Source organism: Struthio camelus, chromosome 6, assembly GCF_040807025.1.
Source record: "Struthio camelus isolate bStrCam1 chromosome 6, bStrCam1.hap1, whole genome shotgun sequence".
In the NCBI taxonomy this organism is placed as follows: Eukaryota; Metazoa; Chordata; class Aves; order Struthioniformes; family Struthionidae; genus Struthio; species Struthio camelus.
Window position 1 is genome coordinate 1,473,893 of NC_090947.1, and position 14,108 is coordinate 1,488,000.

Here is a 14,108-nt window from a genome sequence, read left to right on the forward strand (position 1 = left end):
AAACAAGGTGCAAACTTGGACCCTGAAGGCATGCCATGCACTTCCACTTCTGCCCTTGTGTCCACTGAGGCAGGGGGGGACTGCACCCTCTCCCCTCCCATGCCCCAGGGTGGCTGCCCTGGGGTCTCTCCCAGAAGCAGCTTGTCCCTTAGCTGACACAACACTCTGGGGACACAGCAGGCAGCCATAAGTTTGAGTTTGAAGCTCTCTGTCTTCTCTCAAGAAGCATCTGGCGGCACTGGGCAAGTGGAAGAGGGAATCTCCCTGATTATGCAGACTGGGTGATCCTTGTCACTCACTGGTATTGTTGCCACCTGTCATGTTTTTCACCTTGAGTCACAGGAGGCCTCTAAAAGCTCCAGCTCCTGAATTCATGTGATTAGATGAGACATTTGGCTTTCCCTTAAAAGTCCGTCTTCAGCTCTCCCTTGCAGATGTATGTCCAGAGCTACATTTTCCAGCCTTTCCTGCTCTGTGGGTCCTAGAGAGTTTTTTTCCAGGCAAGGTGCAGGCCCCTTCAGAGCATAGTGAGCAACCCCAGCATGGTCTTGTTCCTCAGGCATACCTTTCCTTGCCACTCCATGAATAGTCCAGGGACACCTGATGATCACAGCTCAGCAGCACTGGCCATGCAGAAGGAAAGACAAGCTCAGCAAGCTGGAAGAGAAATGCACCCTCCAGGTATGGATATCAAACTAACCTCCCACACAGCAAAATCAACTGGTTTATCTTGCAAATTCTTTTCCCAGTACCTGAAACTTCCTCTTATTTATGAGCATTGTTGTGAGTTGCCAAAAGAAGGCTCCTTATCTGCATTGTACTTTGGGTTCATGACTCCTTTGTAAGAGCAGAATGATTCGCCTTTCCCATTCCCCTAACCTCCCTGAAGGCCTCCTGGTAAAGGCACAGCCATTCCTGCCCAGCCCTTGGTTCCTGCAGGAGATGTTTTGGCTTAGGGGGGGACTGCCCACAGTCAGGCCATAAGGGGCTGTGCAAGGCTACTGGAAGGATGCTCAGGGGTGAGACTCTCAGCCCACGGCTCTCGCTTCTGCCTCTTGCAGTTAGCATGGGCTTTGCCTTCTGCCCTGGTAGTACAGCTGGATGCCCATCTGCTTAATTTCTCTGGCCTCTATTTATGGGCGGGAAAGTTGGCTTTTTTCTCCTGCCCAGCTCCTGTAAAGGTGAAAGAACATTTCCAGGGGACCCAGCCCCTCTGTGTATTCATTGGGAAAGTGCCAAGGGCTCTTGAAAGCCAAACACCTATGAATAAGTTAGAATTGGCCACCCAATGATGTTTTCCAGAACCTGGGGGACTCAGCTGCACTTGGAATTTTATTCAAATAAGGATACCAAGTGTTGGATCTAATCTAGGCACCAATGGAGCATCTTTACTAACATAGTTGCAGGATTTTCCTCTTTCCCTGAATGAGCAGATCCTCTCTGCAAAACAGGCACAGCTCCACAGCTCCCTTAAACCCCAGTCTTGAAGGGTAGATCAAACCAGAGCTGAATCCTTGAGGCGCTGCGTGGTTCTGGCCTTATGCTCTAACCGTGGGCTGGTTGAGGTGCTGTGCTCCTGGGGGCACTAACAGGCCTTGATTGCACTGAGCAGCCTTACCTGGGGCCCCTACCCACATAACCTCCAGCCATGGTCCTGAGCCTCATTTAAGCTCAGCCCTGTACACCTAGTCCTGCCCTGAGCTCTAGTGAAGATATGTTTGTTTCTGCCCCTGTCTCTTAGACAGACCTTGGACCTATGTAGTAGAAAGCTTGTCTCAGATGCTGTAACCTGGATGGCCCTTAGATCTACATTCTAGGTAGCTTGTCTCTGGCCTGTCTCCTGGATGGACCTGAGTGGTGGTAGCTTGTATCCATTCCTGTCTCTCAGATGAACCTTAGACTGATGTTGCCAGTAGCCTGCCTCTAGCTCCGTCTCCTGGATGGACGCCTCAGGCCCATGCTGTAACCTTGTCCCCAATCTCCAGCCCCATCTCCTGTTCCTGGCCATCTCCTTGCTGTATCTGGGGCTCTTGATGGATCTGTTACCTATACCTGCCTTTGCCTGCTAGGTTCAGACCCTGCAGGACTGTTCTCTGTTGTTGAAGTCCCTGCACCAGGGTCCCCCTTGGCTCCTGGTTTGTCAGCCCTGCTCTTGCTGCTCCCTGGCACTGGGATCCTTCCATCCTTGATAAGCTCCAGTCTCTGGAGACGCACTGATACCTCGTCCTGCCACTTCCATCTCCTTTTCTGGAGCACAGCCAGGCCAGGTACACTCCTCTCTTCCCTTCTGCTCCTGCAAGGGCTTTGATAATTCCCACTTCTTCTATGAGCAAGTCCCTGCTCTGTAGCTGGGGATAACAGGGAGGTTGTTGATGGAGCTATTGCATTTTTTCTCCCAGCAGGTCCCACCGTATCTAAGAACAGGGAAGTGTTGTAACACAGGTACTACAGTGCCACTTGCTGGACAGGCTTTGGTATCTCAGGTTATTGCTGGGAAGGTTGGCAGCTTTTAAAAGCTATTACTCCCTGTTAACATGCATGGTGTGCATGGCGCTGGGAGCTGAAGAAACCAAGGCCTGAGGCCTACTGGGTGTTGACTACCTTGTCCTTTCATATACAAAGACCATTTTCTTTTTGTTTCTCAAAGTGGCTGTGAGAAAAAACCATACAAACCTCATTCTTCTCAGGCCTCAATGAGTACTCTGGAAAAGGGGAGAGCAGGGAAAAAGCAGAGGTGTGAACTGCTGCTAAACCTATCAGGGTGTGACCTGCTGCTCTTGGACATGAGTCATGTGTGAGTCTGCATCTTGCCCTTCACTCCTGACACACGAGGGGGTTGAGGCTGAAATGTGAGATGATCTCCTGTGCTTGCTCTGGGGAGCCTCTGTAAGGGCTGGACCAGTTGTTGGAGCAAGACTGTGCTGCCTGATTGCTAGCCCAGATGTTCTGCCTGATTGCTAGTACAGATGTGCTTGTTCTCCTTCCTCATCACCCCAGGACGCAAGTTATAAGCCTAGAGTATGACCCCTGGCACCTCCAAGTGCAATTTGATTTTAGCACCTTGCGTGTTTGCTGATAACAGCTTCACAAGAGACAGGAAAAGAGATGGGACCTTGGCCAGCTGGCCATGCACTCACTCGAGGAGATCTGCTAGACATCATGGCCTCCTCTTCACAGGAAACTGCTCTCTGTTGCACTGCCATCAGGAGCTGGGGGTGGTTAAGTTCCGAATGGAAAATGCGTCCTTATTTAACCTTTGGCACAATTGCTCTGCCCTCTGCCAATTCCTGCGGCAGTAAGCTGGGAGCTGAGGAATGGGCCAGGAGCCAAAAACCTAGCTGGGTTTCCACGCAATAAATTCAGTGAAAGAAAACTATACAGATGTCTGGGATAAATATTTTGGAAGAAAGCAATCAAGAAGCTGCTAGACTCTCTTGCACACGTTGTGCAATGAGGTGTGCATTGGAGCAGGTCTCAACAGCCAGACACCCCTCTCCCCTGGGGACTTATTGCCCTGCTGGAACATCAAACAGCCTTGGTCTCAGCCAGGCAAAGGGGACTGACTCTGAACAGCAGAAATGCTCACCTCATTCTCTGAGATAGCACAGCTGGGACAGTGATTGCCTAGGAAACAACTGTCCCTGCCCAGGGATGTGCAGGCATAACTCTCAGAGGTTGTGGGTAACGTCTCTGATGTATTACACCTGCCTGGAAAGGGGGTAAGCTCTTCTCATCTGTCCCTTGGCATGGTTGTCCAGGAAGGACAGACAAGGAAGCCTGCTCCCATGCCTGCTCCCATGCCTGGCTCCCCTTCCTGTTTCACCATTGCCTGCTCCAGCCCCATTGTCAGGGAGGTATTGGCATGTCAGCTTGCCATCTGGTGGCAGATGCATGCAACAGCTGTCCATGACCCACCTGCCCAGAGGGTAAAAGCCCCTGGAGTCAATGGCCATGTCTGCCCCTGCAGAAGGGTCCCCACAGCCTGGCCTTGCCAGACAGGGCATTTTATCCATTCATTAGCCTTCCTAGCTGGTAACTTCTATTGCACTAAGTGTCAACACCCCTTCGCTATGCTACTTCTTCCCCTCCCCAAGGAGGCCTGCATTTTACATGATTCACCGCATTCAGCATGGACAAACATGACCTGGGGATGGAATAACTTCATGCAGCAAGTACTGGCTGCAGACCCATGGAGCATAGGCCATACAGAGAGAGGCTGAGGGAGCCAAGCTTCTTCAGCCTGGAAAAGGCAGAGAGGGATCTAACGGCCTTCAACTACATAGAGGGGTTACAGAAAAGACAGACACAAGGCACTTTGCAGGAAAAGGATGAGAAGCCACAGGCACAAGCAGCAACAAGGGAAATCCCTTGGAGTGACACGGTGTGGTGCAAGGCTTGGAGCAGAGATCTTCTGAGGTGCCCCTCCACCCCAGTCTCTTTGACTTTTTGGATTTTAACACTTTTTTGTGTATATTAAGATTATTCATAAGGCTCTTCTCAGTCACCTCTAAACTAAGCAATTCTGTTTCCTATACCTTTTTTTCCCTAAACCCTGCATTCCACTCTTTTCTATTTCACATAATCCACATCTTCTCAAAATTACAGTATCAGAAGCTGGCCTGGCTCCTGTGGCTGAGACTCCCTCCCTATGAGCTAAGCACGAGGATAACACCATGAGGCTCGTGATGAAGCAGCTCCATGTATATCCCAGGATGGCATAGGCCTTCCCTCCTAGAGCACAACCAGATAGCCTCATGTTCCATCTGCAATCCAAGATAACCCAGCTGCTATTTTGCAGCATATCCCTCCATCAGCCATTCTCTAGGGCTATCTGTAACGCCAAAATGCTCCTGGGCATAACAGAAGTGTGCAGAAGGCATAGCCACGCTTAGGGGGGCAAGAAGTGGAAATATAAGAAAATAGAAATGCACCTGTACCTGAGCAGGTATACCTTTCTTTTTTTTTTTTTTTTAAAGGTAAACTCAAAACCAAAACAACAAAAGGAAAGATTATTATCAAAGAAACCACTGAAAACAAGGGCGCTCCTAGATTCACAACTAGGTTACCGTTAATGTTTTTCTTAAAAGAGGACTGCAGATGCACAAAAGAGCTTGTAAAGGAATTGCACATGCCCTCTACCTGAAACTTCCCTACACTTCTTTTTTATTCGCACACCTCATGCCTGTGTGAGAAAGTGTTCTGGGCCAGCTGCAGGCAATGGGCCTATTGCAGCTCTGTACTGGAATGCAGAAGACTTCACCAGCCAGACCTCAACAGAGTCACTGTCAGCCATGTCAGTGCCCACTATAGAGCAAGCAGCATCTTGCCTGTCATGTCCTTGCCTGAAGACTGTTTTCATCAGCTGGAGTGAATGGGTGGCCAGAGACGACCAAGTCAGCTTGCTTTTATTTGCAGCCTCCATTCATGGTCAGCCATTTAAGAGTACATGGAAGGTCTTGGCTGATAAAATGTTCAATGCCTCCTCATCTCCCGGCATCTCACTGTGCTTCCCAAGCAGCGTGCAACCTTTAGAAATTATGTCAAGGCTGCAAGAGGCAGGATTTATTATCAAGTGAGCTCATTCTGAATGGAGCTATGTACTAAAAAGATGTCTGTTCCCAGGCTGTCTGCAGAGAAGAGTACCTGGAAGCTGATGTCCTAAAGAGTACTGTGCCTTGAAAAGGAACTTGCAAGAAAAAATTCCATTGTGTTGAGGAAAACTCTGTCCCATGGCTTCAGCTGGTTTTTGGACACACAAGCAAAAGACCATGTACTGCCTTACTATAAGCCCAGTTTCCTAGGAGCCTAGAGCTGCCCTGCTCAGCCTGTTTCCACCCTGCAAGGACAGCAATCTCCAAGTTGCATTCCTGGCTCCATCTGCCTTGCTACCAGTGTCCTATCACCAAAAGGGCAGCAAAGCTGAGTCAGACCCTTGTTTCATGCCCAAGTCATATGCACACCAGAGAATCCAGGTCCCTGTAGGTGAGCTCAACCATGTATGCTGTAAGAGAGCTCATTGTCTTCACTCCAGTGCTTGCCTGTCCTTCTCCTCCTGTTCCGCTCTGCCATCACAATGGCAGCTACAACGGTGACAAACACCGTGAAGGTGATAATGAGCACTGTTGCCGTCTCTGCAACACAGAGCTGGGTGTCCACAGAGGCCAGTGGGATGTTCCTCAACACTGCTGGTTCTGAACACGTCATGTTCTCATAGTGGTCCAGGATCAGCCGCCGGACACTGTGCAGCTTGGCAAAGACCCTCTGCAGGTCACAATCACAGAACCAGGGGTTGTCAGAAAGCAGGATATGTGTCCCAGTGGTCTGGATAGTTAGGAAGGTTTTGAACCTGATGTGCTCGATGTCATTGTGCTCCAGGTTCAGGACAGTGAGGCTACTCAGCGGTGTGAAGACACTGGGGCCAATTGTCTTGATCCTGTTGCCTTCCAAGTTCAAAACCTCCAAATGCTGCAGCATGGAGAAAATCCCATTGTGGAGGCTCAGGAGCTGGTTGTTTTGGAGGTGAAGTTGCCGCAGACGGATTAAGCTTCGAAAGGCCCCAGTTTCAATGGAGGAGATGTTGTTGTTTTGGATGTTGAGTTTCTGAAGGTTCTCAAAATTTTGGAAGCTCCCAAAACGAGCCATCTGGATTCTATTGTGAGACAAAGAGAGCTCGAGGAGAGAGCTGAGCCCAGCTGAAAAACTGCTTCCTAGCACTGTGATCACATTCCCACTGATATCAAGCTTCTGGAGTCTCCCCAAAGAGCGAAATGCTCCCCTTCCTACCTCAGCAATGTTGTTCCTGCACAGAAGAAGAACTTGGAGCTTCCACAGGGATCTCAGAGCCAGGCTGGGCATAGCATGTAAGCCACTGCTACACAAGTCCAAGTGCTCTGTCTCTGGTGGAAAGATGAGGCTTCCACTCAGACTGACTCCAGAACAGTTCACAAACCTGGCCTCCTCTTTGCAAAGGCAGACTTTTTGGCAGGGCTGAAGAAATTCTGCATTTGCAAAGAAGAGAATCCAGATCCAGAATAAGTAATGGATGTGCATCTTCTGCTTCATCTTGGGCAGCCAGCTACTCCTGCAAAGTAATTAAGGAGAGAAAACAAATGCAGGGGTAAGCATCTGGTAGCTTTTGCGCTTGTTTGTGGCTTTTGTTAGCTGGCAACGCTGTTTGTGTTGGCACTGCCATTCCCTGCACCAAGAACCCATGGACTTTTGGTGATGAGACTGGCTATTTTGGCCAGTACAAGGCAAGACAGCCTTTGTCAGCTTCTCTCTTCCAAGGAGAAGAATCAATGAAACTTGAAGCACGCCACTCCTTTGCCCTGACCCATGTTTCACGGACATCTCTCTCCACGGCCATGCTGCCGAAGGGCCTCCCAGCCTGATGTTCCTTCTCCTCACCTGACCTGGAAAGGAGTGTTGCTAACCCAGATCAGTTTCTGATCCACCTTGCAGTGCTTCCTTGCAAACTATTTCACTCTCATAGGTAAGAAGTGCCAACAGCATCCCAGGGAAAGGACAGTGAACCAGCTTTATAGCCATACAGAGAGACTGGCTGAATTTACAGTGGCAGCTTTCAAGCTGGGCCAACCACACTTCAACACTAACACGTCCTCTCATCACTCCCTTTGGGGCCATCTTCATCCCACCAGGAGTACCGTGCACCAGCTGACCTCTGGCTGCTTCTGCTCACTGGAAGACATGTTCATCAACACTTGACAAAAGGCATAAGAGATATTCTAAACTTTTAATGGATGAGTGCCCATGAGCTGCAGTTGCTGTGATCCACCTCATCCATATGCAACTAAATCCAGGCTGTTCCATTGCGCCATACATTTTCTCATAACTTTGCTCCACCTCTGTGCAGCCAGAGCTGTCTGTGGTTTTACCAAAGGAGCAATTTAAGAAGGTCAAGGATTTTCCTCTCCCGGCCCTGCTTTGGTGGCTACCTGCCCATACTGATTTCAAGCTTGAGAGATGTTACAGAGACCTTGAGAGATGTCAACAAACTGGAGCAAGTCCAGTGGGCACCATCGACTTGACTGGGGGCTGGAACACCCCGTGTACAGGGCAGTGGGTCTTGTTCAGCCTGAGGGGTTCACTAACTGTCATTATCATCTATATAATACAGAGAAGATGGAGCTGGACTCATCTGCACAGTGATGGGACAGGATGCAACAAGGGAAATCCCGACAGGGTGGAAGGAAACTCTCCTTGCCCCTGAGAGCAGGGCCATCCTGGGACAGAGTGCAGAGAGGTGGGGGCTCTGTTCTCAGGGGTGTCCCGCTCTCACCCAGCCCCAGCTTTGGGATGCCCCAGCTTGGGGTAGGGTTTAGGGCAGAGACTGCTGGCAGTGCCCCCACCGCAGAACTGGCTGCAATTCATAAAGAGGAGCACTTTGGGCATTTGAGTTTCTACTTGACAGGAGACTAGAGGGAGTGTACCACACGGCATGAGGACATGACCAGAGGAGACACTCAAGAGGTCTTTTTTCCATCTCTAATTTCTGTAATCTCTGGAAAAACAAAGGAATAAGGTTACACCTCTCCTATTTCCCTATCAGTGAGGCTAAAAATAAAAAGACATACAAGGAAGGTCAGTTATCTTCCTCATTAAATGAGGGTCTTATTCATCAAATTCTGAAGCAGAATTATCTTAGCAGCCACTTGCTCAGGTGCAGTGGTTTTCAAATCTTTTGAGGTAACCTTCCCTTACCTTCATGCTCTCTCTTTGCATCCATCATGACAGAGATCAATTATAGCAGCTGGTGTTTCAAAGTACCTTTCTATTTCAAAACGAAAACCCGAGCTTTTTTCTCTAACTTCAGCTCACACCAGCTGTTGCAACAAAAGAGAAGACAAAGGCTGCAGGTTTGGACCGCAGGCTTACTGAGACTACTGCTGGCTTTGTGCCCTAAGCCAGCACCACAGTACAGCCCTGGTCCCTTAAAGAAAAAATCACAAACATCCTAAAAGTGTTAGTCTTACACTTGCTTGCCTCTCAGCATACTTTACAGGTGACAGAGCAGCACCAGCTGCCCTAGGCAAGGTGTGCTATTCCCCAGGCCACTCCTGGACTTGATCAAAATCGATCCTTCGGCGAATGGAAAGATCATCATCGTTTGGGCTGCCCATGCAATCTTTTTTTGCTTTACGGGACTGTCTGGTCCCTCTTTTTGCTTCCTCCAGAGCTATGTGCCAGAAATTCAAAATGTCTTTTACCTGTCTTGCTGCTATATCCTCTGTCCCTTCTGCCTTCCCCTGAGGACGCCCATCCATAGCCAAGAGCTGGCTGGAAAGCCTCATGGAAGCACCAGGCACAGCTGAGGCCCAGGCAGGTTTGTGTCTGCAGAAAGAGCAGAGCAGTGCTCGAGAAAGCAAGTGTTAATAATTCAGGTAGCTGGAGGTAGCAAAGCAGCAAAATGATGCCTGCCACCTGCCTCTCTCTGAAAAGAGCTGTCATCATTTCCCCAGATAGCTGAGACACACAAAAACAGAGGCACAAGGCACCCAGGAGCAAGGTCAGGCCCTTCTTCCCTGCAGTCTGAAAAGTGCAAGTCAGTCCTGGGCCACAGTCTAAATGCAAAATTGAGCCATAACATCCTTCAGGACTAAGATTCTGCCTGGGCTAAGAGGAATATCAGCCTGCATGCCCAGCATGCAAAATCCACTTCTCTCAGCCTTTGAGCAGGAAACATCAATAGTGAAGCATCCTCCTTCGGTGGGATTCAACAGCTATGAGAGCTCCCAGGCTGACCCATCAACTTAGGACTGGCAGGTAGGACTTGGGGCTGATGGGACCCCTGCCCTCTTGGAGCATCACTGGCGCCCCATGGTGTCACGAGTGCCCATGTATGGGCAGCCCTGGAGTCTATCCACTGGGTGTCATGGTGTTTGCATTACCTCCCAGAAAAATTAGAGGACAAAGCAAAGACAGAGTAGTCTGGGGCAGCCAGAGCAGCTCTGGAGATTGGTCCCTGATGCAGGCACTTGCCTTGCAGCCACATCTGTCCCTGGCATCACCCTGTCCCCCTGCTCATGGCAGGTTTCTCACTTCGGGCTACTCTGAAGAAATGTCTTTCTGTCGGCTTGTGCAGGCTGGTCACACCTGCAGCAGGAAAAGCTTGGCAGCTGGCCTGCACGGCAGGAAGAGACACCCCACGAAGGCAGGAATCGTTGCGGAGCTCATTCTTGACTATAGTTTGCTTTGGGATGCTGTGGGTTCGGCAGTGGGAATTGCAGGTCGATGCCCTGCCCTGGCTCCATGTCCCTGCGCAGCTCATAGGGCTGCAGCATAGCCAGGTGTCTGCTCTGGGGCATCACCTGCTCTTAGCTTTGTCCTTTAAAGTAATGTTGCCCCATGAGCATCATTTGCAGTGAGTTAACACTGGTTCCCGCAGCACCTGCCGCCAAGTCCTTGGGTGCCCAGGGGCAAAGCGGGGCTGGGGACAGGTCCAGGTCCTCTCACTGAATCTCTGTGAGGGCTTCTGCTGTGCCAGCTGTGCTACACAGGGAATAAAACAGCTCTTCCTCATCCTCAATACCAGCACGGGCTGCGCTGGGCTCAGAGTCTCCAGGGACTCTGGCCTGGCCAGGGGAGGTAGCCCCAGCTCCTGGAACTGCCCTCCATGGAGCAGCACCTCCCTGGGCTGCTCTACTCGGCCAGCCCTCCCTCACAAGGCCTCAAGCTGCAGCCCCGTGGGGCTCTGCGGGGCAGCCTGCGTGCAAGGGAGAAATGCTGGGGCAGAGCAGGGACAAGGGGCTTCTCACCTGGCCAGCAAAGCCACTCCCGCGTGGTAGGTCTGCGCGCTGAGGAGTGTGTCCCAGCCACCCTTCCTCGCCATGGCCAGCACCTGACTCTCGTAGCCGGCACGGCACAGCAGTGCTTTCATGGTCTGCACTGCCAACCTGCGTGCACAGCAAAGGCCACGTCACCCTGGCACCCCTGGCCCTGCCGCCACCTCCACAGCACACACAGCAGGCGTGGGATGGAGCACCTCACGGGGCTGCCGGGAGCAGACTCTTCCCCTTGCTGTTCTCCCCAGCACATCTCAGCCTCCTCCGGCGTCAGCTCTGCGCAGAAGGAAAGCTGGAAGAGCAGCGCCAGGAAGAGCTGCGGGAAGAACGCCTCCAGCACGTGCTGGCAGCTGGGCTGCTGCAGCATCTCATGGAGCACTCTGGTTGCCTGCAGAAGAAGCCCCGAGACAGCTGTCGCTGCTGAGACGTGCCTGTTGCGCTGCCCGAGCTTGGCGGTGAGGCTCACGCACTGCCCTGAGCCTCGGGACAAGCAGGAGTGCCTGCCGTGCCTGAGTGGCCAGAGCAAAGGCACCGAAGCTCTCTGGCCTCAGCTCCTCTTTGGGCCATGGCCACAACAAGCCCTGCCAGCCGTAGCCCTGCCGCGCCGTGGCTGTGCGCCCGGCGGGAGGTCACGGCTTCTTGCTGCGTGGGCAAGGCCAGGGCAGCTCTAGGGGAGAGCGAGGCTACGTCCACAAACTCACGGCCACGGAAACGATGACTCTGTCGTCCCCATCCAACGTGCACGCCTCGTCCACGGGCCAATCCTGCAGGACACTGAGCAGCTCCTGCAGCACCCTCTCGGCAGCTCCGCACTTCGACAGCAGCATCCTCCACATGGCTGCGGCAGCGCTGCAGGCCCACAGCGCTCGCTCAGCGGGTGCCGCAGCGGCAGCTGTGGCCTGGGCAGCCGCAGAGGGCCTGGGCGGGCCGCCAGCCCTGCCTCTGCCCACTGCCCCTTGCCCGCAGCACCCTGCGCGCTCTGCCCCACCCCGCAGCCCATGGCCAAGCTCCAGTCCCTTGTGGGGCACGCAGGCGGCAAGGCGGCCAGGCTCTGGGGCGGAAGGCAGGCACGCTTGCTCGGCTCGCGCTGCTGCAGCCCGGCCTGACGCGCCGCGGCTGGCACACGGGGACAACAGCAGGGCCCAGCCCCTCACGAGAGGCCGGACAATCGCCACCTGCCCCGCAGCCCGCAGGGCACGAGCTCTGCAGGCTGCCGGCCCCCCAGCTCTCAAGGCAAGCGGGCCCCTACCTGTCGCACGAGGGGGAACAGCGCAACAGGCTCACGACCACCTCCTCTGGGCATGCACAGGCCAGCAGCAGAAGAGCCCGCTCCAGGCTGCGCCGCGCAGACGCCTCTGTGACGGCCAGCACGCTGCTCCACATGCCCCTCACCACCGGGGGCACCTGGAGGGCACACGGCTCAGAGTGGGGCTGCTGCCAGAGGGCAGCCGTTGGCCCAGCTGCCCCCGACAACGGCTGCCCTTGCCCCCCTTGCTCTGTGCTGGCCTGAGAGGGGCTGGCGGGCCTGGCAGGCCTGGACTCAGGGCAAGAACAAGCCCCCGGAGGCCTCGAGCCCCGGCCACGCCACCCACAGGCTACTTACATGCTCCACAAGGCAGGCAGCGTCCGCCACAAGCGCCTCCAGCACGCGAGCAGCTGTGTGCGCCTCCTCGGTGCTGCGGGAGCTCATGGCCTCGATGGCTAGGAGGATGCTGTGGGCCCTCTCAGCGGGCTGCCGGGACGTCCCCAACATCTAGGGGAGAAAGGAGGGCAGCCGAGCTAGAGAGGTCACTGCCAGCGGGGCCCCGCACGCCCGCCTGGGCGGCGCCTGGGGCGTGCAGACCTGGTGGGGCTCCAGCTGGCGGCTGCCCTCGGCAAGGGCCGCGTCCTCCTCCTCCTCCTCCGTCCAGGCCAGCCTGGGGCGGCGGGGGGGTCTCTGCGCCATGGTGGGCAAGGCGGCAGAGGCTGCCCGGGGGCGGCGGGGAAAGACCTGGCTGCGCTCAGGGGGCTCCTCGGCCAGCCCCGCGCGCTCTCGCCCTGTCCCGCGGCCGTCCGACCGGACACTGCGGGGCCGAGGCCGCGCCGACGCCTGGCAAGGCCCCGGGCTGTCCCAGGAGCGCAGTCACAAAGGGCCCCCACTGTCACCCTGGGGCGGGCGGGCCCCGGCCCGGGCAGGGGCAGGCCGGGTGCCCTCGCGGGGCGCCGGGCCGGCTCGCCCCCTGCCACACCTCTCTTTGCCCTCGGGCTGCCCCGGGCCCCCATGGCTCCTGGGGCCCTCACAGCCGCTCCCACCCTCCTCTCGTCCCCGCCACCGCTGCTCCCGGCCCCGTCCTCAGCCACCCCAACCAACGCCCCGCCGCGACACCCCTGGCACCGCTGGCAAGGACTCCTTCCCAACCACCGCAACCACCCTGTCATCCTGCGAGGCGGCCAGAGCAAAATCTCACTCCCCCACCACCCAACCCCAACCTCCGCCTCACGGCTGCCGCTTGCACTTGCCAAAGCCACAAGCCTGCGGGGCACAGGGCACTCCTGCCTTTGCGCTGCCTACAGTGCTGTTCGGTCCTCCTGAAGCAGCCTTGGCCCAAGCACTTTGCGCTCCCCTGCTGCTCCCCGCAGGCAGCAGGCCAAGCACGGAGGCCTGCGCTCACCAGCAGCTTCCACAACGGCCAAGGCGGTGCCCACCACCTTCCTCTGCTTCTCTGCTCTCGGCTGCCGGCCCTCCTGCGGGTGCCCGTGGCACAGGTGCCCCCGTACTCTCTCATCAAGGCAGGGTTGGCCTCCAGCCAGCAGAGCACCTTGCAGCAGCTACCACAGCTGCACCCATCCCAGCAGCCTGGCGCCAGGGCAGCGGAGGGGGTTTGGCCCAGCTCCTGCAAGAGCCATGCCAGGGGCTCAGGCCTGCCTGGCTGCAGTTGGCCTCTTCTCCACCAACTCAAGCCTCGCTGCACTGCTCCAGCTTGCGCTAAGGACACCTGCAGCAGGACCTGTGGGTTCTCCTCCCAGCAGATTTCAGCACAGCCCCTCAGCAGGTCTCCGCTTCCCCCTCCAAGGCCCACACCAAGGCCTGCCTCCTGGCGGCACAACAAGGCCTGGCAGGAGGCACGTGACCCTTCGGGTCCTGCCAAGGCTTCCTGCGCCATAGACGTTGGACTGGACCCTGGGATCGCGCTCCCCTCTCCCAGAGCAGCCTCCTCCCTAAGCACCCAGGCAGCAGCGCTCGCAGCAGCCCCTTTCATCTGCCGGCACCCCCGGAGCCACGCTGCAGCTGGGCTTGCGTGGCCAGGCAGAGAAAAGCCCCTCGCT

The 14,108-nt window shown here is 55.0% G+C and overlaps 1 protein-coding gene across 1 annotated transcript; it reads right to left on the reverse strand.

Moving 5' to 3' along the window:
- Positions 1-5,988: 5,988 nt before the first annotated feature.
- Positions 5,989-11,629, reverse strand: LOC104147741 (phospholipase A2 inhibitor beta-like). The gene is made up of 2 exons (XM_068949549.1): positions 11,490-11,629; positions 5,989-7,081 (listed from the first exon to the last, which is right to left on the reverse strand). Exons 1-2 carry the CDS (start codon positions 11,627-11,629, stop codon positions 5,989-5,991), a joined length of 1,233 nt encoding a protein of 410 aa, XP_068805650.1.
- Positions 11,630-14,108: the final 2,479 nt, after the last annotated feature.